Source organism: Lissotriton helveticus, chromosome 9 (assembly GCF_964261635.1).
Source record: "Lissotriton helveticus chromosome 9, aLisHel1.1, whole genome shotgun sequence".
Taxonomy (NCBI): domain Eukaryota; kingdom Metazoa; phylum Chordata; class Amphibia; order Caudata; family Salamandridae; genus Lissotriton; species Lissotriton helveticus.
This window is the reverse complement of record NC_136070.1, coordinates 1,223,392,884-1,223,415,730: the sequence shown is the minus strand read 5'-3', so window position 1 is coordinate 1,223,415,730 and position 22,847 is coordinate 1,223,392,884. Positions and strand designations below refer to the sequence as shown.

The 22,847-nt window shown below is 42.4% G+C and overlaps 1 protein-coding gene across 1 annotated transcript in view; it reads left to right on the top strand.

Annotated features, from left to right (window-relative positions):
• CCDC174 (coiled-coil domain containing 174) overlaps window positions 1–22,614 on the top strand; it is a 53,271-nt gene extending 30,657 nt beyond the window's left edge. The window contains exons 8-11 of the mRNA XM_078661709.1: window positions 3,136–3,230; window positions 15,388–15,535; window positions 19,166–19,288; window positions 22,108–22,614. Of these exons, the coding sequence (XP_078517835.1) occupies window positions 3,136–3,230; window positions 15,388–15,535; window positions 19,166–19,288; window positions 22,108–22,376 (635 nt within the window). The 3' untranslated portion in view covers window positions 22,377–22,614. The remainder of the gene's footprint in view (window positions 1–3,135; window positions 3,231–15,387; window positions 15,536–19,165; window positions 19,289–22,107) is intronic.
• The last annotated feature ends 233 nt before the right edge of the window (window positions 22,615–22,847 follow it).

Genomic DNA, 22,847 nt, shown 5'->3' with positions numbered 1-22,847 from the left:
GAAAGTATTTGGCCATTTCAATGGTATATTTACTGTCTTGAAATGATATTGCGCTATCACATCATGTGTGAGTAATATATTTATTAAAAGTGAGTTTTAAATATGAACTGATAAAAACTCATGCCCCTGCGCTGATGGCAGTGCTATTAGTGAACTAAGAGGCAAGTCATTTATCACATGTACCCTATATATGTACTAAAAACGTATTATACATGGAGCAAACGTTTACTCTATTTAATCAAAAATGTGTTTTTGTACAGCTGAAATTCTTAACCCACATATTTTAAATTGCCCACAAATGTGATAATGGAAAAAAGAGGCAGCTCTGTAAAATTAAATAGTTGCTTTTGAGACCAGTTTTTGGGTCCAAGTACATTGCATTTAGGTTGAGTAGATTATTCAAGTTATTAGACCTATAGGTCTAGTAACTTTATTATGATTTTTCGAGGCCTGTTTTTAAAAATCTTACAATGTGCTTCAAGGAACACTAGCCATGTCAGTGCATTGCTGAAGCAGTCTTTCCTGAAGGTGTTACATCGATCTGTGCCATTGTAATTGTAGTAGACATTAATCAATCAGGGTAGTAGTAAGCGTAAAGTTGGTAAAGCAGTTAAATTTATCCACTTTAAATTGGATTGTGTGGAATCATGTCTCTCATAAAGCCAGCTATTGCTAGAAACTGGAATGTGTAGCCTTGATGAAAATAACTGGGGACCCATAAGCTATAAAGAAGGCGGCAGTGGGTTTTCTGAAACCACAGGCTTGCCATAAGCATTTGACACGTCATATTTGTACCAGGATCATACATATGATCATGTGCCACAAATACAGAATCTACAACAGATGATGGTATACTAAGTATCCAAGTGCCACTTGTTGCTAATATTTTGCTTCTCCGGATCAAATTAACTCAGCTCAAAACTCGACGAAATTCAAATCCTCCAGATCAACGTATAACTTCATAAAAATATGAAACTACAATGGACTACTGCCTACTTTGACATCCAAGTCCCTCTTTTGACTGACTTGCCGCTGCTCCAGATCAAATCACATCATTTGGACAATCCAATAATCATCAAAAGATTACAACCTTCTAAGTATCTAAGTGGTTTTTGCAGCTGAACACCCGCTGCTCAGAGCATAATGGCAAACATTTTACAATCCTAAATCTTTCTATAGCTTAGACTCCCATTGTTACTTTTTTTCTCCCACAACCTGCCTTTCATATTTTCTATCTACAACTCCTATCCATCTGTAACTGTTGTAAATGTGCTACGCAAACAAATGATGGACGGAATGCTGAATAAATCATACATTCACCCCCAGTCAAGAGATCTGGGTTAAATCCATCCTCCTTTTGCTCACCATGCCACCCCAGTTTAGACCCAGCCATATGCAAATCAGTCTTGACCCTGTGCCTTATCGGAACAGTCCAGACCGAACTGCCAAGCCAGTGCCTCCCTGGACCGGAAACGAGCATCCTGGGACCGGTTTGTGGGTATTACCCTTCATCAGCCAGGCTAGCTTGAATCCAGTGGTACAGTGAGCAAGGGACCCACGTCTGGGCATACCCATCGCACTTAGGGTGAAAAGTGCTACGCAAACAAATGATGGACGGAATGCTGAATGGTAAACAACCTTTACCCCGAAAAAATTTCCCCGCAGGGAATCACAACGCGGTTGTTAAAACGACCGCGTTTTGATTCTGTCCGCATACCATTACTAAGCAAGTCGGAACAACTACTTGCGGGGGGGGTGGGGGGTGGGGGGGGGGGTTGTTGTTGGATTTAAAATCCCCTAGTATCCGCACAGACTGGAGTTGGAATACTAAATTATACTATTCCAACATCCCCCCCCCCCCCCTCCGCAAGTCCGACTTGCGAAGTAATGGTATGCGGAATCACAACGCAGTCATTGTAATGCTGAATAATTCTTACATTCACCCCCAGTCAAGAGATCTGGGTTAAATGTGAATCTGTTGTGAAAACTGAAAAATAAACCCTCAAAAAACAATGATAAACACTTGAAACCGTAACAACAAAAAGTGATTCCAATTCAAAATCTTCAAAGTAACCCTCAAATAATCCAAACTATCCTATCATTCATCACATTTCAGATGCAACATGCCGACTAAAGTGGTCATCAAAATAATCTCTGGATTGTGCAACACAAGCAGCTCTCTAACTGACAGTTATTACTTCTGGGAACTCAACACTACGTGGCAGAATATTTTTATCGGAAAAGCTGATAAAATCTAATTATGTTTCCTCTTAACTGCAGGCAGCATTAGCTTCTCATAGTCTCTCTCCCCAGACTGTACTGTTTTCCTCATACAACCGGATCACTGCTTTTCCAACTAGGGAATAACAAATGAAGCAACATTTAAAGCTGTCAATGATGCAGACTCCTCATCAGAACCGTGCCCTCCTACTGTATTTGAAAACATTTAATATCTTAGAATCTTCAGCTGCCCTCTTGGCCAGAGCCATCATTATAAATATATCTATATATATGCAGAGTGGCCATTGTCCGCAGGGTCTGCTCTATGCCCAGACTCTTCTCTTTTTATATGAATATAAATATATATATTATAAAAAATAGTTTTAATTTTTTCATGGTTTATGGTTGGGAATAAGGCATCCTCATTTTAGTCATAGAGAGACAGACAAACACTGATTGGTTATGGAAAGGCTATCAGCCTATGATCCACGGGTAGCCTGTCCTCTAACAGCTGGGTTAAGATAGCTGTATCTTTACACAAACTTTCTTTGGCTACCATAATAATTTAATGTAACACGTTGCCATTTCTGTACTCTGCCATTCATTGTTTTCCTAGCATCTGTGTCATTGCGACACAACTTGGTTAGTGAGTAGGAACTCTTTATCTGTGCTATGTTAAATTGCCTCTGCTGTGGTCAGAGATGAACGTCCACCATTGGGTCTTCGGAATAATGCAAAAGTAGATAATCTAAGCTGATAAAGCAAAGCTGCCTTCCAGATTCCCCCTCTTTTTGTACTGAGGTTTCAAGTGTTTTCTCTTTGTTTTATATGGAGTGTTCATTGTTTTCATGTAGACACATTTTCCGCACACACGACATAGAGTATAATGTTGATAGAAAATGTTCTTCTTTTCAGAGGCCAGAGAGCTTGGTGTGGGGTACTTTGCCTTTGCACGTGACCAGGAAAACCGAAGAAAGCAAATGGATACCTTGGAGATGCTGCGAGACCAGGTATGTATAAAGTGATGTGTGTATCTTCTGTGAGGTTAATTGTACAGTGTAGCCATATTAATCTGACCCTCTTATTCTCCCTCCTTCCCCCCAATACTCAAAGATAAATCTGAAACAGTGGCGACCCCTACAAGTCGGGATTCCAGCGTGCTACATATTACTTTATTAATTTTCCAAAATCCAAATCATCCTTCTCCAAATCATCTTAAAAGCTGCAGCTGTGCTAGTACCACGGGAGAAACACAATACTTGATCAATGTCTTCCCTGTGTACTCCTGACCAAAACCTAGTCACAAATTCCATGGCAACTTGAACTGTAAATGATGCTTCATGGTGTAAGGCGTCAGACGCTGGATTGTACTCTCCATTGTGGTTCTTTACCAGTAAACCATCTGGAGGAAACTTTAAATGACCTTGACAACAACTGAGCCCTAATCATGGCCCAAACTTGGCTTGAGATGATTAAGATTATAGAGTTGTCTCTTGCAACGTCTGTGCTTATTTAAAATCAGGGGGCAATTTTGAATGTAAATACCTTACTAACCATTCCTTTGTGTTAGAATGATTTTTAGGTCGAGCGACCTATCTCAATGCGCATGCGCATTGAGAGCGGGAGCTCGATCTATTGCGGCTTAAACAGAGCTTACCGAGATCAGGCGATTCCCAGGCGATTTCCTTCAGTGCACGTGAAAGCGCGTGCACAATGCCACCAGCCGCTTGCCTCGCATTACCACATCAAAGGCAAGGCGGCCTCGTCTCAGGCCCCTGCTGCTTCACACCCTCATGCCGCTCTCCCCGCTCCGCCCCCTCCCCTGCCCGCCGTGTCTCATTTCTCCTCCGCCGGCCGTACTTTCACTTTGACGGCCGTCTCTCGTGTTTCTCCTTGTTTAATGTCTTACTCTCCTCTGTCCTGCCAAACCTATTTCCTTTTTTCCCCTAAACAAACTCACTCTCTTGCTACACCTCGCTTTTTCCTGCATTCTGCCCATGTTTTCCTCTCATCCTCTTCAGTCCCCTTCTGCCCTCTATCAAGCCGACTCCCGCATTCACTCCTCTCCGTTGACCCATGCTCCTCCTCTTTCGCCCTCAACTTACCCAGTATTCTCACCCCCTCCACTCCATGCTCCCCTCGGCCCACCTCACGCCTCTTCCTGGTGACTGCTCTCTGCTGCTTGCCCTCAGCTTCCAGAATCTCCCTCCTCTCTCGTGGTTCCTGGAAACGCTTCATAGACTGGACTGGCATCCCGGCAAATCCCGACAGCCAGATTCACCACGTGCCGGGGTCGAGCAGATTAAAAAATCACTGCACTGTGCCTGGATATCTTTTAAAGGGTCTTAAAGCGCTGTCGGGCACGCTCAATGCTGCAGACAACCAGTTTGTTCATCTTTACAGATTTCATTCGTGTGGTATTAATATTAACATTCGTGTGGTCTTTCTCTATGCGCCTGAAGACTAATATTTATCAGACACTAAACCTTTCATCTGATTTCAAATGGATACCACGCTTTTTAATGTATATCCTTAATTTCCATTAGCCTTTTTTATTTTTTTCCCTTCATTTCTCCCTCCGTTATACAGTCTTGCAGATTTTTTTTAATGAGATCTGACATCCGGCAGTGACAGGCGTGTGGGTGGATGTGTTGGGCTCGACATTAAATGTACAGTCACTGACTCCGTTATCAGGCTTTTAGGACTAGCTTCAAATAGCCGCATAGAGATGTAAGGTACATCCATCAACATTTCACAAGAATTCCCCCAGTGTTATGTGGCTGAAGCCTATAATGAAATCAAAGGGCTGCTTTGAACGGTAGGCAGTCGGCAGTCCATCCCTTTGTATGGCTAATACATTGTCAGGTATTTTCGAGGCGGTACACGCTACAGCTTGGATAAAGCTGTATTCGTCAAATTGGTCACGCATATTCATGAATCTCTGTCTAACACCAGGCGGCTACATTTTTTTTGTTTGATCAGCAGTCTGTATTCATTCTGCCGTCAGACGCACACCTCCCCTGCTTTTCCTGTCTTTGTGACAGTAAAAGCCAAAAGCAGAGAAGGCAACACTCTCCCTCAATGCTTGCTTGCAACATAGTGATAAGAGGTTGATGTGTATGTATGTTGCTTACCCAGAAGTTACAATATGAATTTCCCATGCCCCGAAAATATCTAAAACGGTTTCTTGCTTGTTAGAATCGGTCAGATCATCTGCATGCCAGATTGGTGAACGAAACAGTTCTGTTTTTTTAATGTTTACATAAAAGTCAGCCAGCTGTTCTGCAATGAGATGAAATCCGTGCATAAAACAGATTAATGGAAAATACACTTCTTGCTGCAACCTAAATGTTGCTACTAAATATGTTTGTGGAATATGCACATTGTATAATTGCTATTCTTAAATTATACATGCATCTGACACTGCTGGGTACTTCGTCATTTCTTATTATTTTAACAAGAATGCTAAAATACTAAAACAGTACTTTAGACATGCTTTTACAGGTGGTGTGCTCTCAATCTTGTTTGAATGCGTGTTGCATGCATATTCCATTGCTCAGCAGGCATTTAAGAGCAGCTGTCAAGCGTCAGTTTTAAATCTGAAATGTGCTGCGTTCTGGCTGTGACCCCATCGTGTTTTGATTCTGCAAAGCCCCGGCATGACTGCACGTTTCCACTGGTGGAAACTGTTATATTCGCCCTTTGCTTTGTGTCACGATTCATGTCGCGCGCTGTACTCGCGCTGCTCCACTTTGTGACATGTCCTGTGTTCTATCCAACGGTTGGCAGTTGCCCGTTTGATCTTGTACACGATGGTTGGGTTTTCTACTCTGCGACTTAATAAACTACCCTGAACAACACGACACCGATGTACCGCCTCCTACTTTGTTTACAACATTTTTGGCGACTGCTGAAGGCGGAGGGTAACGTGAGGAAAAGTGTCTGCCGGAAAAGACGACGCGAGAAAGAAAACCCGACCGGAGGATTTATTTTAGAAGAGAAAGCGGTTTGAAAGTAAGCCTCAACGGAAGGTATGTCTCAAACTCACTCACCGTGAAGGGAAGTGTACACAAGGCTCTCTTCTCCCAAGCGCGACGGAGCTTTAACTGTTACTCCTTAGCCCGTCGACGCAGACAACAGCGCCCCTTACTGCCATTGGTCTTAAAAGGGAAATCGTTGCTGAAGGAAAGGCAATACCAGTGAGCCCCACTGCTCGGAGGGCGGAGTGCCTTAAAAGGGAAACGCACAGCCAAAGGGAAAGCGGCTTTAAAAAAAAAAAAAAAACAGATACCACCGATATTCTTTCTACAGTGACACACTCACTTCCATACAAGTTCGCTTTTGTGTGTCACGCTGTATTTAAGACGTATGCCATTAAAGACCACCGTCGTTGGTCGAGAGCAAATCTACAGTGACACACTCACTTTTTAATTCGATCTCCTTACAGTGTGTTACTCAAACGTCAGTGACACACACACTTTAAAATAAGACATTGCGAACATTGCTGACTGTTTTAAATTTTGGCTATTTAAGTTATTGTTATCGTGGTTTGTGTACTACTCCTGGGTATTCACTATGAATGTGAGCAATGCTATACAAGCGCCCGTTCCTTTTCTGAGTGCCCCGGGTGAACCCTCAATGGAATGGGATGACTGGTGTGAGGCGTTTGAGAATTATATAATAGCCTTAGATGGTACAAAGTTTTCTGCCATCAGGAAGAAAGCTTTACTACTGGGTGCTCTAGGCAAAGAGGGTCAAAGGGTGTTTAAGTACTTGCCAAATCCGCCTCTTGACATTGATGATGTTTACAAAGATGCTCTGTTTAGACTTTATACTAGATTTGCTAAACAAGAAAATGTTGTAATGCGCAGGCACAAATTCTACACTGCTCCTCAGAGAGAAAGTGAAACTATTGATGAATTTGTTTCTAGGCTGAGGGAACTCTCTGTGAAGTGTCAATTTGGGAACATACAGGATGAGATGATTCGGGACCAATTAATTGTACAATGTTTTAGCAAGAAAACACAGGAAAAGTTGTGGGCAGCTAAAAACCCCACCCTTAATGAAGCAATTACCATTGCTAAAGTCGCTGAAGAAAGCGATAGGTGCATGAAGGAACTTAAAAGAATACAACTGGGACACACTAGTTGTCAGGAAGTTGCAAGTTTACAGGCAGATGCTTCAGAAAGCATAGCTTTAATACAAGGGAAACAAATAAATAAAGGGGGGAAACCCACAACCTCATTTAATAAAAGTGGGACAAGCAGGTTTAAACCAACCACACGGTCTTGTAATAGGTGTGGAAGCCCTTTTCATTTAGCTGATTCAAAGAGTTGTACAGCTTTGTCCAGGGATTGTTTAAAATGTGGAAAGAAAAGGCATTATGCACGAATGTGTAGAACAATTGACTCGAGAAAGGTTGCTATGGTTGAGGGTGAAGTTACTGATGATGAAGCAGAGGTTATGATGATTACGTCTGCTGGCAACATGGAGTCAATGGAGAATGTTGTCTTATCTCGGCCTAAAGCAGATTTTGAATTGAATGGTGTTATTGTCAATTTAATGGTGGATACAGGATCGCTTTACACTATCATCCCTAAGATATTATACAATTCATCTTGCTCTGGTTCAATTTTAGTGAAATCTGACGTCACACTAAGGGGTTACCAGGGTGTGAGCATTGGTGTCCTTGGATACTTTGAGGCAAATATCAAGTTTAAAGGGAGGGCCACTCAGGGGAAGGTTTATGTGTCTCCACATGGCCCTGCCATTTTGGGGTGGTTACACCAATATGAACTTAACATAAGGGTGAACCCGAGAGCTGATCCACCTGTAATGTGTATTGACGTTGAAAATGCATGTAATACAGTCCATGATAATTTAGAAACTATTCTTAAGAAGCATGAGTGTATTTTCAATGAGAAGTTGGGGGAGGCCATTGGTTACCAGCACATCATCAAAACCAAAAGAGATGTAGCACCTGTGAAACACACTGCAAGGAAGATACCCCTTTCTGCAAGAGATGAGGTCAGGAAAATCATCAAACAGTTATTAGAGGATGATATAATTGAACCTGTGGAGGCCACACAGTGGTTGAGTCCAGTGGTGATCACACAGAAACCGGACAAATCCTTGCGCTTCTGTGTAGACCTGCGGAGCCTTAACAAAGCGGTGATAATGGATAGCTTTCCGCTTCCAAACATAAATGAAATTGTCCTGAGTTTGGGTGGAGGAAAGGTATTTTCAAAATTAGACCTTCGCAGCGCATACCACCAGATAAAGCTTCATCCGGACTCAAAGCAATTTACATCGTTCATCACTCCAGAGGGTACTTACCAATTTAAAAGACTTCCTTTTGGCCTCTGTTCTGCAGCCAGTGCTTTCCAAAGGATCATTACGGATGTACTAAAAGACATTGAAAGGGTAGTATTTTTCCAGGACGACATCCTGATTCATGGTTTGGATGTGGGTGACCATGATGTTATTCTGGACAAAGTTCTCTCTGCTCTTTCAAGGGCTGGTTTAACATTACGCAGGGAAAAGTGTGTGTTTGCTGTTAAAGAAGTGGACTACTTAGGGTACCACGTATCTGGCCTTGGTATACAACCAAAAAAAAACCTTGTGAGCGCAATCTGTAACGTGTCTGAACCTGATGACAAAGACAAATTAAGGTCTTTTATGGGCATGGTTGAGTACTATGCGAAATTCGTAAAGAACTTTGCAGAAAAGGTTGAACCTTTGCGTATTATCATGCGGAAAGGGAAAGGTTTCACTTGGGGTGCAGATCAGCGGAATGCCTTTCTATTGATCAAACAGAACATATTAGATGCTAACATTCTGTCAAGTTTTGTGCAGTCTTATCACACAATCCTCACTGTTGATGCTAGTTCCTTTGGGATTGGTGCGGTCTTAACACAGAAAGGGCAACAAAACACCATTGCGTTTGCATCACGCTCTCTGAGTGAGACCGAAAGGAACTACTCGGTCATAGAGCGTGAAGCTCTTGCAGCTGCGTGGGCAACTCGGTACTTCAGGGTGTATTTATGGGGAATCACCTTCACACTCAGGACTGATCATAAGCCCCTATTGAAGGTTTTGGCCCCTGGGGGGATTAGGAACTGCTCTGGGAGATTAGCGAGACTTGCTGTTTGTATACAAGAGTTCACTTGTAGTGTAGAATATTTGCCCGGTTGGTGCAACAGTGTTGCGGACTGTCTTTCTAGATTACCTGACACTAAAGAACCACCTAAGGAGTTAGTGACTGAAAATGTGGTCGCGTTTTTAGATGACTTGGAAAGTAATTTACCCAGCTCCATATCTAGGAGGGAATGGATTGAGGAAATGGGGAAAGATCCTGTTATGGCTAGCTTAGTCAAGATGTGCAAAGAAGGGGTGTCAAGGCAGAGTACTGTTTCACCTGCTCTTAGGCCTTACGTTCAGTTACAGGACGAAATTTCTTTACAGGGCGAGCACATCCTTGTGCGGGGAGAGAAATATGTACCTCCGGCGTCTCTCAGACCCCGTATCATTGCGCTGGCGCATGAGGGCCATCTTGGCCAAACCCTTACTGGCAAACGTGTCAAAGCTGATTTTTGGTGGCCAGGTTTAGATGCACAGGTGAAGGGTTGGGTTGAGCAGTGCCAACCGTGCAGGGAGTCTGAAAAGAGGCTACAGGTTTGTGCTAGTAAAGATGGCATGGGGAAGATTATTGCAGACGATGGTGTATGGCAGAAGGTCTGCATTGACTTCATAGGTCCTTTTCATGATCTGACAGATGCTGAGAAATTCGCCTTGGTTTTGGTTGATTCAACTTCTAGGTGGGTTGAGGTTGCCTTCATGAAAAGCATCACTGCAGAATCCACTGTCAAGGTCCTTGATGAGATATTTCGACGTGAGGGCATTCCCTCAATGGTGTTAACGGATAATGGTACGCAGCTTACCTCTGCTATTATGGAGGAATATTTTGTTTTCCTTGGTTTGAAGCACTTGCGTACATCGCTCTACAACCCACAAGGGAATGGACTTTGTGAGCGAATAAACAGGCTTGTTAAGGGTACTATGCAGCTCGCTTTAGCGTCAGGTCGCCCTGTGCAGAAGGAGATCAAAGAAATGCTGTGGGCATACCGCACTACTGTTCATAGCAACATGTCTGTAACACCTTTTGAGCTCATGAGGGGGAGGGTGCCAGGCACTAAACTCATTCCTACTTGGCTACATGAAAAAAAAAAGGGTGTGGGAGGCGACATCATGGGAAAAGCTGTCTCTTCCAAAATAGCTGAAGGGGACCTGGTAAAAGTAAAACTTGGAGGTAATCAAAGGATGTTCAACAAATTTAGGGGACCCTACCAGGTAAGGTCCGTAGTTGGCAATTATGTTAAGCTACAAAATGGCCAAACGTGGAACCTCCGCAGGGTAGCACTTTACCAAAGAAAGCTTAAGTCTGTTCCTTCAGCTCAAATTTCTAAGGATGTGGTTGCTGATAGAGTTTGCAGACCTCTTCGCTGCAAGGTTGCTCCTGCCTATTTGAAGGACTATGTGTAACTTTGACTGTTTAAGGGAGAATGTGGGGTTGAATGACTTGTTTCATTTTGTTCTGCATTCCCAAGAGCAAGTAATGTGTTCAATGATGCTTTACTTTTTCTTGTGTTCCACCTTTTCTTTGTAAAAGGTTACTATGAGCTTTTGACTTATTTATGTTGTTGTATCCTTTTCTTTCTCTGTTTAAGGAAAGGAGATGTTATATTCGCCCTTTGCTTTGTGTCACGATTCATGTCGCGCGCTGTACTCGCGCTGCTCCACTTTGTGACATGTCCTGTGTTCTATCTAACGGTTGGCAGTTGCCCGTTTGATCTTGTACACGATGGTTGGGTTTTCTACTCTGCGACTTAATAAACTACCCTGAACAACACGACACCGATGTACCGCCTCCTACTTTGTTTACAACAGAAACGTTCTGGAAGGTCATACCCCAGACTACCATTGTAAACTAAAGGTACATTGTGCGCTAACCTAGCGCTGTTTAACAATATAATCTATTTCTCATTCCATTACGTGTAAAATGTGCTCATGTGGGGCAAGGGGCGAAGGCGGGGCAAGAGGAGGTAACATTCGTGTGTTCTCCAGCTTGCATTTGGGTACTATGATGATCTTGTAATCTCTAGTGACCCACACACCCTGTTGACAAGGCAAAATACAGCACTTGGGGGGCGTGGGGGAGTTGCCAGAAGGACAAATCACGGCCCCCTCCACTCCTTCCCAACTCTGGTTGCAACGCTGAGAGATGGTCTTTATAGGTCGGACCTCAACAATGGTGCTTTGGGATTTGAGCTTTATTCCATCTGTTTAATAAGTAGTTAAAAAATGATAAATGCCACTAAACATCAGTTTGACTGTGTGCAAAGTAACTTTTAAAATAAACTTTTACCCAGTCTGTAGGGTGGTCACATCTGTCATTTGTTTCTAAAGTGGCTTAACATTCTTCTTGCATTCACCTTTTAACACACAAATGAATTTGTCAGAACATCCGTCATTGGGATTGCAGTTTAACATCTCTAATGCCTGCAGTATGTATGTGTGTGTGTGTGTGCGCTTTGCTATAGGTGTCACATTTGCGAAAGTTATAACTATTGGCATTGTAAATTGTAATGGCAAAGCTATTAATTAAGCTATTTTCAAAACCAACACATGAATAAAAACAAGACCAATAGCTCAAACTTTCCTAATGCGAGACCTATTGGCAACGCCAGTGCTTGTTCCCCATGCAAGGTGCACGTCTTTGCGATACGGAGTGCTTGCAACAGGATGATGTTAATCGGGGCTGTTCACCCATACAGCACTACAGGGTACTCCCACTAAATATCTGGGTATTGCTTGTTCTATTTGGAACTCTAGGCAAACATTTAACCTACCCAGTATGAGTGTCATTGTCCCATTTCTTCTGATGATCATATACAAAGCTATTTAACTGGCAACAACTCGTGCTAGCTCAACATAAGATTCCATAATATACATTCAGAAGTTTAAAAAAAAAAAATCTTATTTCCACATATATTATATATTGTTTTGCTGTATGTAGCATTGCATTTATCAGACACTGCTTCATAGCACTTTAAAGAAGATAAAAGGAATGTTCTTGAGTATTTTTGCTAGATGGAACAGTCATCTTAGAAGATGGCTTCATGCAACAGCCATCCTTCCTGGGACTTTCCAAAATCTTCAAGGATCTGCTAGTGCCATACTGCTAGGGGAAGCAGTTTCCAGACAGAGGAGCTTTGTACATGTAGTATTCTGTCTCATAAATGCTTACCTTGGTCCTTAAGGAGAGAGAGTTTGTTTTGGTTTGCGAACATAGGCGTCTTGTTTTTCAGTTTGGTGTTGTCAAACAGGAAAGGTAGGAACATTGTTTGGGGTCTTATTCCAAATAAATGAAGTCTTGACTTTGACAATTTGTTAAGTCGAGAGCAAATGCTATGACATTTAGAGAAATGAAATCTGTGCTGTGCTTCAGAGTTTGATCATCATCATGATCTTCTCTGGATTGCCTCAGTACTTCAGTATTCTATCCTGGAGGTTGTCGGTGCTAGTGCAATCTTTCGAGACCAAATTAGCACAAAGAGGATTCTGCATAGTTTGGTTGGTGCCAGATGTGTTTTTTGGTGAATGTGTTGCCCTCCAAAAAATTACTCTTATGTTGCAAAGATTGTGAAAAGCTGACTCCGAGGAAGTGTGGCCAGTCTGAAGCTAGTAGCAGGACCTCAGACTTTCAATCAAAAATTAAGGAAATTGGCATACTTTTGGCATTTCCTTATGTTCAATCATGAATGGATGAGGAACAGCCAACTGAAGCTGAACTCGGACAAGACGGAGGTCCTCATCCTCGATCCACCCCGTCGGCCTGGGACGACTCCTGGTGGCCGACCGCACTGGGAACCGCTCCAACACCCACCGACCATGCACGCAACCTAGGGGTCATCCTCGACTCCACCCTCTCCATGACTAAACAGGTCAACGCCGTCTCCTCCTCCTGCTTCAACACCCTCTACATGCTCCGCAGGATCAATAATTGGATCCCCACTGAAACAAGAACGGTCACCCAGGCCCTCGTTAGCAGCAGGTTGGAATACGGAAACGCCCTCTATGCAGGAGCCTCTGCCAAACTCCTGAGACGGCTCCAACGCATCCAGAACGCCTCTGCACGCTTGATCCTCGTCATCCCTCACCACAGCCTCATCACACCCCACTTGAGAGACCTGCACTGGCTCCCAGTCAACTAGAGGATAACCTTCAAGCTCCTCACCCACGCACACAAGGCACTCCACAACACCGAACCAACGTACCTCAACAGACGACTCCGCTTCTACACCCCCACCCGCCAACTCCACTCCGCCGACCTCGCCCTTGCCACAGTCCCCCTGCTTCCGAAGAGCGACCTCCAACCTCGCCGCCAAGATCTGGAACACGCTCCCCATCCACCTACGGCAGACCCAAGACCTACTGACCTTCAGAACACTCCTCAAGACCTGGCTTTTTGAGCAGTAGCAGCATTCCCCACCCCACCGCCTTGAGACCTTGAGACCCTCACGGGTGAGTAGTGCGCTTTACAAATAGTATGATTGATTGATTAGCTAGACTTACTCCCTAGCTATGTGGAGCAATTCTTTAGTTTATCTAAGTTTCTCCAATAGGACATAATTACAGCCCAGTGCAGAATTTTACCTCCAGTTGCCAACTTTATTTATAGGAGACTTCGTCTGAAACCAATAACTTGTTAACACAGGTGAATTTGAGTAAAATATATTTTTTAAATCCGCAAATGTATATTTTTTCAATTCATCATCAAGGTTTTTGGTATCGAGTTTGATGAGTATACACATGAAAGCTGGTGTACCATAATTTAGCTTTAAATCATTTCACATATGCTGGTCTGAAAACTATACATTCTTCCATTCCCTGGTTCTTCAGCTTAAAGCCATTAATTTGAAAACTACAGCTAACCTCGAGCTCAAGGTAAAGGTGATATATTTAATGTCTTTGAAGTTAACAATTGAAAAATGGTGCAATTACCAAAAATAATATTTCTAGAGCAACTCCTCTCTCTCGGCATAAGTAAAATCTGTTGGATCCCAACCAAATCGCTATTGAAACTGGCAACAGGTGTCCTGTCCTAATGACTTTTGGAGACCCAAACTCCAGAGACTAGGGACCAGATGTAGATCTTGGCGGATGGGTTACTCCATCACAGCGGTGATAGATATCATGTCTGACGACATATAAATCCCTTAGTATATAATGGGATTTATATTTTGGCGGATGGGATATCCGTCACCAATGTGATGGAGTATCCCTGTCCCACGAGATTTAAATCAAGTCCCAAGTACTAAAAAGACATCAAGCAAGAAGAAGATTTAGGTGGGAGACAGCAGGCTTTTGTTCCCCCAAAGGCAAAAGGGCTCTACCTGTGGTTAAGGAGGAGCTTACCATCATGGGTGAATTGTATCCCTTAACATACCCTGCCAAACCTAAATGTATGAATTTTGTTTCCACAAAAGGGCAATACGCAAGCCTATGTGGAAAAAGAAAGAATGTGCATCAAAGAAGTCCTAAAGCTGCACAGTCACTGTTTCTTTTTGCATAGTTTGGTGAAATGGGTTGGAGCTCTGTCGCTGCTGGATAATGGCTTTTGCCCAAATGTGTTGATTTTCATACTGTTTCTGATTGATATGGTATGGCTACCTGAAGCCCTCTGGTTTTATCTTTAGGTTCATGACTTGTCTACCCAGTTTTAACACTTGGAAAAGTATAGGCGCGATGAAATTTAAGTAAGGAGGTATCGTGTACTGTTCAATGATTTCGATTGTTTAGTACTGTCTCTGCAGAATGATCACAACACAACTGTATTGAGATATATGCACTAGCGATCATCAAAAAAGATCTTTGACATTTTTTTGGCTGAACATCGTTAATTAAAAGGTTCATGATCCACTACCTTGTGAATTTTTTAAACCCACATTGTGTAAGAAGACTTGCAGCATGACGCAGGCGGATAGTCTAATTTCAGTTTCATTTAATTCTATTTGTGCATCTGCTATGTACACTGCAAACGTTTGCAAACTTGAAAATATTCCCCTAAGTTACTCACAAGTTTTTGTTAATGAAAATAACAAATAGACCGTCGAACAAAGAGTCAAGAGGGAAAACCTAAAAGAGAAACGAAAGGCAATGCTGGAAGCTCGGCTTTCAAAACTGCGCAAGAGGAAGATGAAGCTGAAAGGGGATGGGGCCGATGAAGAAGAGGAACAACTGGAAAATACTAAAGGTGAGTTTGGTTAAAATGACTAGCGATGGTTTGGTTTCACTTTAAATGACATTTGAAAGCGCATGCATGGATCAGAGAAAAGGTTATCATCATTGTGCAGAGTAACAAAGAGGATACTAAAAAGCCTCTTCTATAACTGTACACACAACAGTTTATAAACTAATTATTCTGCTCCAATAAAAAAATGGTTGATGCCTACAGTTCTGAAACTGCTGATTATTGTGTTTGCTGTTTTATCCTCAACCACTGATATAACTTTAATGAACATCTTTCTTTTTAACAAATAGCTATTTTAGGTATCCTAAACTTTAATTTGTTTTCCGTATAGTTCCTTTCCTTAGCCTTTTTGTGCTGTCAGAATAAGGTGACTATTTCCAAGAAGTCTCCAAGCGCTGATGTATTATTTCAGATATTTTCAGTCTGGTATGATGGTGCTGGAAGGCCCCATATCTTCTTAAATGTTTGATCACATTATTTTACTTTAAAGACAGTTTATTTTTTAGAGGTTACATAAAAATCTCAAGCAAAGAAAACATTAGATTATAAAGCAGTTAACAAACATTACCTAAGCAGTGGAGGATTTTCATTTATTCCAGCCTCTAGTTTCTTTGATTGTATCAGTCATTGCAGATCCATGCGTTTTGAAGCTGATTGCTTCCAGTAATTTTATCTGGGTGAGAGATTGTTTTATTGCAAGTTTGAACCCTGGTAATATTTGACCTGGTTTCCATTTTAGGCAGATCCCAAGGTATTCAGTGAGGACAAAGTACTGTTTAAGAAAGATATTTTGTAACCAACTGAAGTGTAAAGATTTAACGTTTAAGTTTCCAATGGCGTGTGTTTCACAATCATTCTTGTTTAGCACTCTAAGCAATATAACATGGTGAGTAAAAACATTCTGGCTTCTTAAGAATAGGGACAAGTGTGCTCTGAATAGGAACTCTTACATTTCTGAGGTATGAATTACTTTTGTGTAACTCATTGAGGAGTTGAATGTAGTGACTTCTTTAAAGTAAATGTAGCTCCTTTCCATCCCTGATGCCAGTCTTTCAGCTGCTGAAAGGCTAGAATCATTCATGTAACTAGTAGTTCCAGTACTGAAACCCTTATCGTCTGTCTTGGTGCAAAGTCCAGGTTCACCCTAAGTAGAAGAATTATCCTCAGATCAATGGTTTATTGATGTATGTAATACTTGAGAACAGAAATAAACAAATTGGTCTCACGAAGAGAAACATTAAAGAGCGGTTTTGAGTATATGTAATAAGCAATTCTGTTGCAGTGCCTGTTTATTTGTAATCTAAGCCTTGAAGTCAGCAACTCTCCAATTGAGGAATAAAGTGGTACAATTTTACTTATGATGCATACTTAAGAGGTGCAAGAGATTTAAGGCAATCCATACCCTTAATTGTATCCCAAGTTGGCATTACACAGTCGGAAAATGCTACCAGTCTTAGTCACCACTGCCTAATCTTATGGATTCAGTTTGCCTCTATTCGCCTCTTCTGATAACAGGAAGTGACAGTGACTCACGCTAATGTCAGCCTTACGTTTGTTGTTTATGAGGAGTTTTACCCATAGAATGCCATGTCATTTGTGTACGATGTTAGGAACTTGCAAGTGTCTTAACCTACGGTAGCCTCTCTCACTCTGCTTTGATGCACTACTGTATTCCATTTTAAGTTCAGTGTTTTTGACTACCAAGTTTATCACCTTTTTTTAATAGCGCCTTCGTCAATTTCCTTTTTATTTTCTTTGATAAAACCTAACCTTTGCATAAGGCAGAGATTCTGCAATGGGTGAAAGGAAGTCCATCACTAACTGACGAGATAGTCGATTAGTCTCCCACTAGGCATGCAACACTAGATGTGATTGTGATTCTTACAGTTCCACAATTAGGGGCCTGATGAAAGAAACATTTTCAGACTTCCAAACCGAGTGATGCTCATAGATGCAGACTTTTCGTGTGAAACCCCCACTTGGGCTTCTACAAGAGTTATGCGTCGCAAATGGATTTGCCATTCACAGAGCAATCGCTGCGACTTCTCGTGACACATAAGGAAAAGGGAGTATGGAAAGCACTCTCCTCCCGTGACTTGGGAGAATATTTAGCAGTGCGTTGCAGCCACTAAAGCAATTGCGATCCATTGAGTCAATATTATTACCTGAAAGGTGGGGGTAATGCATTTGCAAAGCAGAACCTATCTCTGTGAGAGAGCTCTCCTACGTTGTGAATGACTGCTGCAGGATTGGGGAAAGCAGAGAGCAGTCCAGTTAACTCCAGCATGCTCCTCACAATATCTGCTCATCGTGCCAGTTTTATTGAACATTGCAACCTCTGTTCCTTTTTGGCAAAGAAGCTGCAATGTCTCCATTTTTCAAATGCAGGTAAGGAGGTCTTCTGTCTAACCCTGGGCATAGTAGTTCGCTACGCTCGCGGGGCGTGCGTAGTTTGCGCTACTACTCACTACGCGAATTGCACATAGCACAGTGCAAAAACGCGTAGCATAGCGGGCATTTTTTGCTTGCTCTCGGTCCTCAACGTCAAGTTGGCGACCGCGAGCGAGCAAAATCAACATCGCGGCGAGACTTTTTCCTCGGTCGCAATCAGCAACATCAAGTTGCCGATCGCGAGCGTGGAAAATAAACCTCCCGGCGAGATTCTTAACGCAGGGAGGTCCGGTTTCTCATTGCGAGTGGTCTCGTATGCTCGCGACCGCTCGCAATGTGAAACTACCAGTCTGCGTTGAGAGAGCTGCCACTCGAGTAGAAATCTACTCAAGCGACAGAAAATGACCGCTTGCACTGTGCAAGATGCCGTTTGCAATGATTGCACAGTGCCGGATGCTTGTCAGCACTGTGCAATCAGTGCGAACAGCATTTTCCCTACCGCACTACGCAGTTCGCGTAGCTTGCGTAGCGCTACTACGCAAACTACGCCCACGGTAACTTCTGTCCCTCACAGAACACCGGTTTTGTGTTTCCAGACATTCACAGGGATTCTCAGATGGAATCCTACCTCATTAGTATTAATGTGACAGGAATTATGCAGATACTTGCAAATTTTATTTTTCAGTTGAAATGCATTATTACATCCATCAGAGCATAAAATACCCTTTGGTTGCATCGAAGATGCTACACTTAGGAGCATCTGAGCTTTGAGTCCTATAAGGAGTATTAAAGGTGCCTCAGTTTTCCCACTGGTCCATTCTTGATTGATGCTGTCTAGGTCCCCAACTTTTCTCTCCTAATGATAGAGCACATGTACATAACAGACAATGACATAAAGTTTTACTTTCACATTGGAACATACAGAGTCAGTGGTGAATGCAGGACTGGCGTTTTCTTATCACTGAAAGTGCTTACTCCATAACGCCTCTAGTTTTAGGGCTCCTGCCCGTAAAGCAAGATCCAAAGACAAGCCTTCTGGGGTGGAACCTCATTTTCTATGTTAATATTTTCACCCCTCAGCAAACTTGTTAATCTTTGGTGTTACTTAGAATTGATCCACGCCTTTTCCAAAACTGAGAACATTTCCATTAAACATATTTTGTAAAACAAAAAATAGCAGGTATGATGAAAAAACAAGTACTTTTTACCTCACTATCTTTTTTTTACCCTTCCTACCCACAGAGGAAACAGCTGCCCCATCGGTTCCAGAAGTCGGCATTGATAGGAAGGTGGAAGTCATCGTGCAGGAGAGGAAAGATACAAAACCTGGTGTTCCTTACGTCCGAGAATGGGACATAGGCAAAGGTAAGGAAACCTTTGCACTGGTTCTGTGAGAATTGCTCTTCTCTGATACTTTCATTTCCGCAGGAAGCAAAAGTGCGAGATGGAGCTTTAGTTTCTATTGTTTGAATGGCTTTTAGAGTTAAGTAGCAGCAAGGTGGGCACTTGAGGAAGGTTTTGTATTTTTTGTTTTGTTTGCTATGAAATCCACATCCTTAGATCTCATAACATGTAAAGTATGCATCAGGTCAATGCACACAGCACATTTGAAATGTACTTAGCTTTGCGAGGTGACTTCAAACATTTAGGGCCCAATTCACAAAGGGACTTTACGACTCTTAAAGTTACAAGAGCGGATTCCCCACACTTGGGGCAAACTCTCCCCACTGATCACTTCAGGGCAGAGATTCAGCCCGAGCGCTCGTGATTTTACGAGTCATAAGTCCTTTGTGAATCAGGTCCTCAGTCTTCTACTGTTTCCTTCTGCAGCATTGCTGCAGCTATTAAAATTACATAGAATCTGGGTAGCAGCCTTTAAATGCTGTCACTAGTTTCTGTGTTATATGCATTTCCAGTTGTGTTGTTGATAACCCTAACATCAGTGTGTGATGGGTGCTCTATGTCTAAACATCTGCCTCCACTAGTGCTGTAGAACCCTTGACTTTCCAGTTAATATCTGCCCTTTGGTGTTTTTGTTTTTTACTCCCTTATCATTGTGAAATTGGGCCTGTCATATGAACCGGTCTCATTGCGCATGCGCAAGCACACACAAACCCCGCCTCCTTCTCTCTCCCTCCCTCTGTCTTTCTCTCCCTCCCTCTCGCTCTCTTTCTCTCCCTCTCGCTCTCTTTCTCTCTCGTCCTCTGTCTCTCTCTCCTTTACTCCCTCCCTCTCTGTCTCTCCTCTATATATTATGTCAGGCTCTTCTGGGACGTTTGCGTCTGAGTGCAGACATCCTGTCTTTCTCTAGTTGACACCTGTTCAAGGCCTTCAACAAAAGGGTACTTTTCTTGCAAGCAGTTCAGGGATCCCAGGAAAACAAAGTTCATCAGTGAAGCTGGTTCAAAGCCTATCTCTGCTGTCATTTTTATCCCCACAGCACTGATGATAACCCACCTACTTACTATGCATCCCACCTCACAAAGCTATATTTGGTGGAGGGGGGAAGAGTAAGTGAATCGTGAAGGAAAAGGGAAGATGCATATTACATTGGGGGGCTGGATCAGTTCCTACATCAGACTATAAGCTACTTGTGAACTATAATTGACAAATATTGGCAAATAGATGTACAGAAAGCTAGAGGCACGCACAAGCATGCACAGTCAGACACACACACCTGTACACTAGCAAAGACTTACGTGTTCACAAATGCACAACAGACTCACTCACAAACACATAGGATAGGATAACATTTATAGAACGCACTAAAACCCGAAGGTGCCGAAGCGCTATAGTGAGACAGTGAACCAGCAAGAGCAGCACATAGCAACTTAGTTGTGTGCACAGAGCAGGTCACTGGAGCCAGCCAGGCTACCAATTGCTACCAGCAAATATCACTTCAAAGTGTACTTTCTGCCTCTTGTATGGTACAGCTGCTGTCTCTTCCACAACACTCCAGTAATGAAATCGTGATGCAAAAGATTCTGTGGTTTTGTATACAAAAACAGTTCACCTTCTTCTTCTAGTCTTAACAGTAGATCAATTTAATATTAACAAAAGACCAATATTTCACTATCGTCATATATTAACCAGAGAAATCGGCCAATTCGGAAGCCTTGTGTGAAAAAGTAAGTGTAACACTGGGAACCCCATTTAGCAGGGAAATTGGATGATGAGGGCATTATATTCTTATCAATCAGCCGGAATACATCCTTTAAAGAGAGACGGGGTACCACGTGAAAGACGTGGTGCTTTCTCTTCTGACTTCTTTTTTAGTTGCCAAAGAGGCAGCTGCTACCTTTTGGAATAGTCCTTTTTGACAGCTGCCCACCTCCTTCTATTTCTTCCCACTCCACTGACATCTGTAGTTCAGGTTGGCACATTGTAAATCCTTATTACATTTGAACTGTACCCCATCCAGTGAAGCAGACAAACTGAGTGTGTCATTGTAGTAAGGACGTGGGTGACGAAGATTCAAGATCCTTCACGAAAGGCAAATGTAGTGTATCTTATTAAGTAGGTGAAGTAACAAAAGAGCATCTTTGGCAACCAGCTGATACTAGGCTTGCCCACAATCCTTCACACCATCCTCAAAGACTACTTCCACCTAAACCCTTGTCCCCTGGAGAAAAGAGATTTCAAAACTTCCTTAGGAATGGCTGGCTTGAAGCCTATGGGCTGGGTCTGTATGATTGCTCTGGCGTTGTCTGAAGGTGAGGCTATGGGGCCGATTCACAGAACTAGCTTAAGACAAAATCCTAATCTTACTACTTTTGGTATTCACAGAAGTTAGGATTTTGTCTTAAGTTTGTCTTAAGACAAACTTAAGACCGACTTAAGACAAAATCCTAACTTAAGTCTGTCTTAAGTTTGTCTTAAGACAAACTTAAGGCAAAATCCTAACTTCTGTGATTACCAAAAGTAGTAAATTTAGGATTTTGTCTTAAGTTAGTTCTCTGAATCGGGCCCTAAGTAACCTACTTAGGGACACCGATTGATTAATAAAAACAAGCCCGGTTTGATGTCGAATTTGATGCCCAACTTTTATGTTCTACAAGCATGACTGATTATCAATTCCTTTTTTGTGCTTTCGTCTTTGTCAATTTTTTTTAACATTAATCTTTTCATACATGAAAATGCCTCTGGATGCAGTATTGTTAATGCACATTTTTGTTATTTTCTAGAACTTACTTTCAGCAAATGGTCCAAGTCCCGCCCTGATCCCAGGGACGAACGAGATGAAGAGTTTGCGCCACCTTCGAGTTACAACACTAATCAGAGGAAAACTGGCAGCTTCCAGAGCCATGGCTGGAAACACCCTGGGAATCAAGGGGGACCCTCGGGACAGCACTATCAACCAGCACAGAATACCCAGAGCTTTACACAGTCTGCACCGAATCCCACAACCTCCAAACTAGACGACCTGCTTTCTTTCTACCGACGTGTGACTTGAGTATTCCTCATTTCAAATGATCCTGAGCTTGTGGTACCTTCACAAGGCAATAAGAGCTTGAAGAATCCTAAAACAAATGTTTCTCAAAGACATGCCCCAGCCAACTTGAAAGACTTGTTCAGTAGCTTTCGTATGTTTGTCACACCCCCACCCCAAACATTTGAGTTTCTTCTGGCAGATTCAACTTCAGGTTGTCACATAATTAATTTATTAAAAAAGGACTTTATTGTTGCTTCTATTTTTTGAGCGTTGGTGGTAGTCTTTTTAAAACATTTTCAATTACACACATTTTTCACAAAACGAAAGTAAAATACTGTAATATTTTAGCATTACTATTTGGCTTTGGGGATAATTTTGTTTAAATATGTATGAATTGCCATTCTGTTGGATGGAGCATATGCACCCTAGGTTGGTTTTCCTTCAGATGGACTCGGATATCTACTGTATTTGGAGCAAGTGTGCTACAGATAA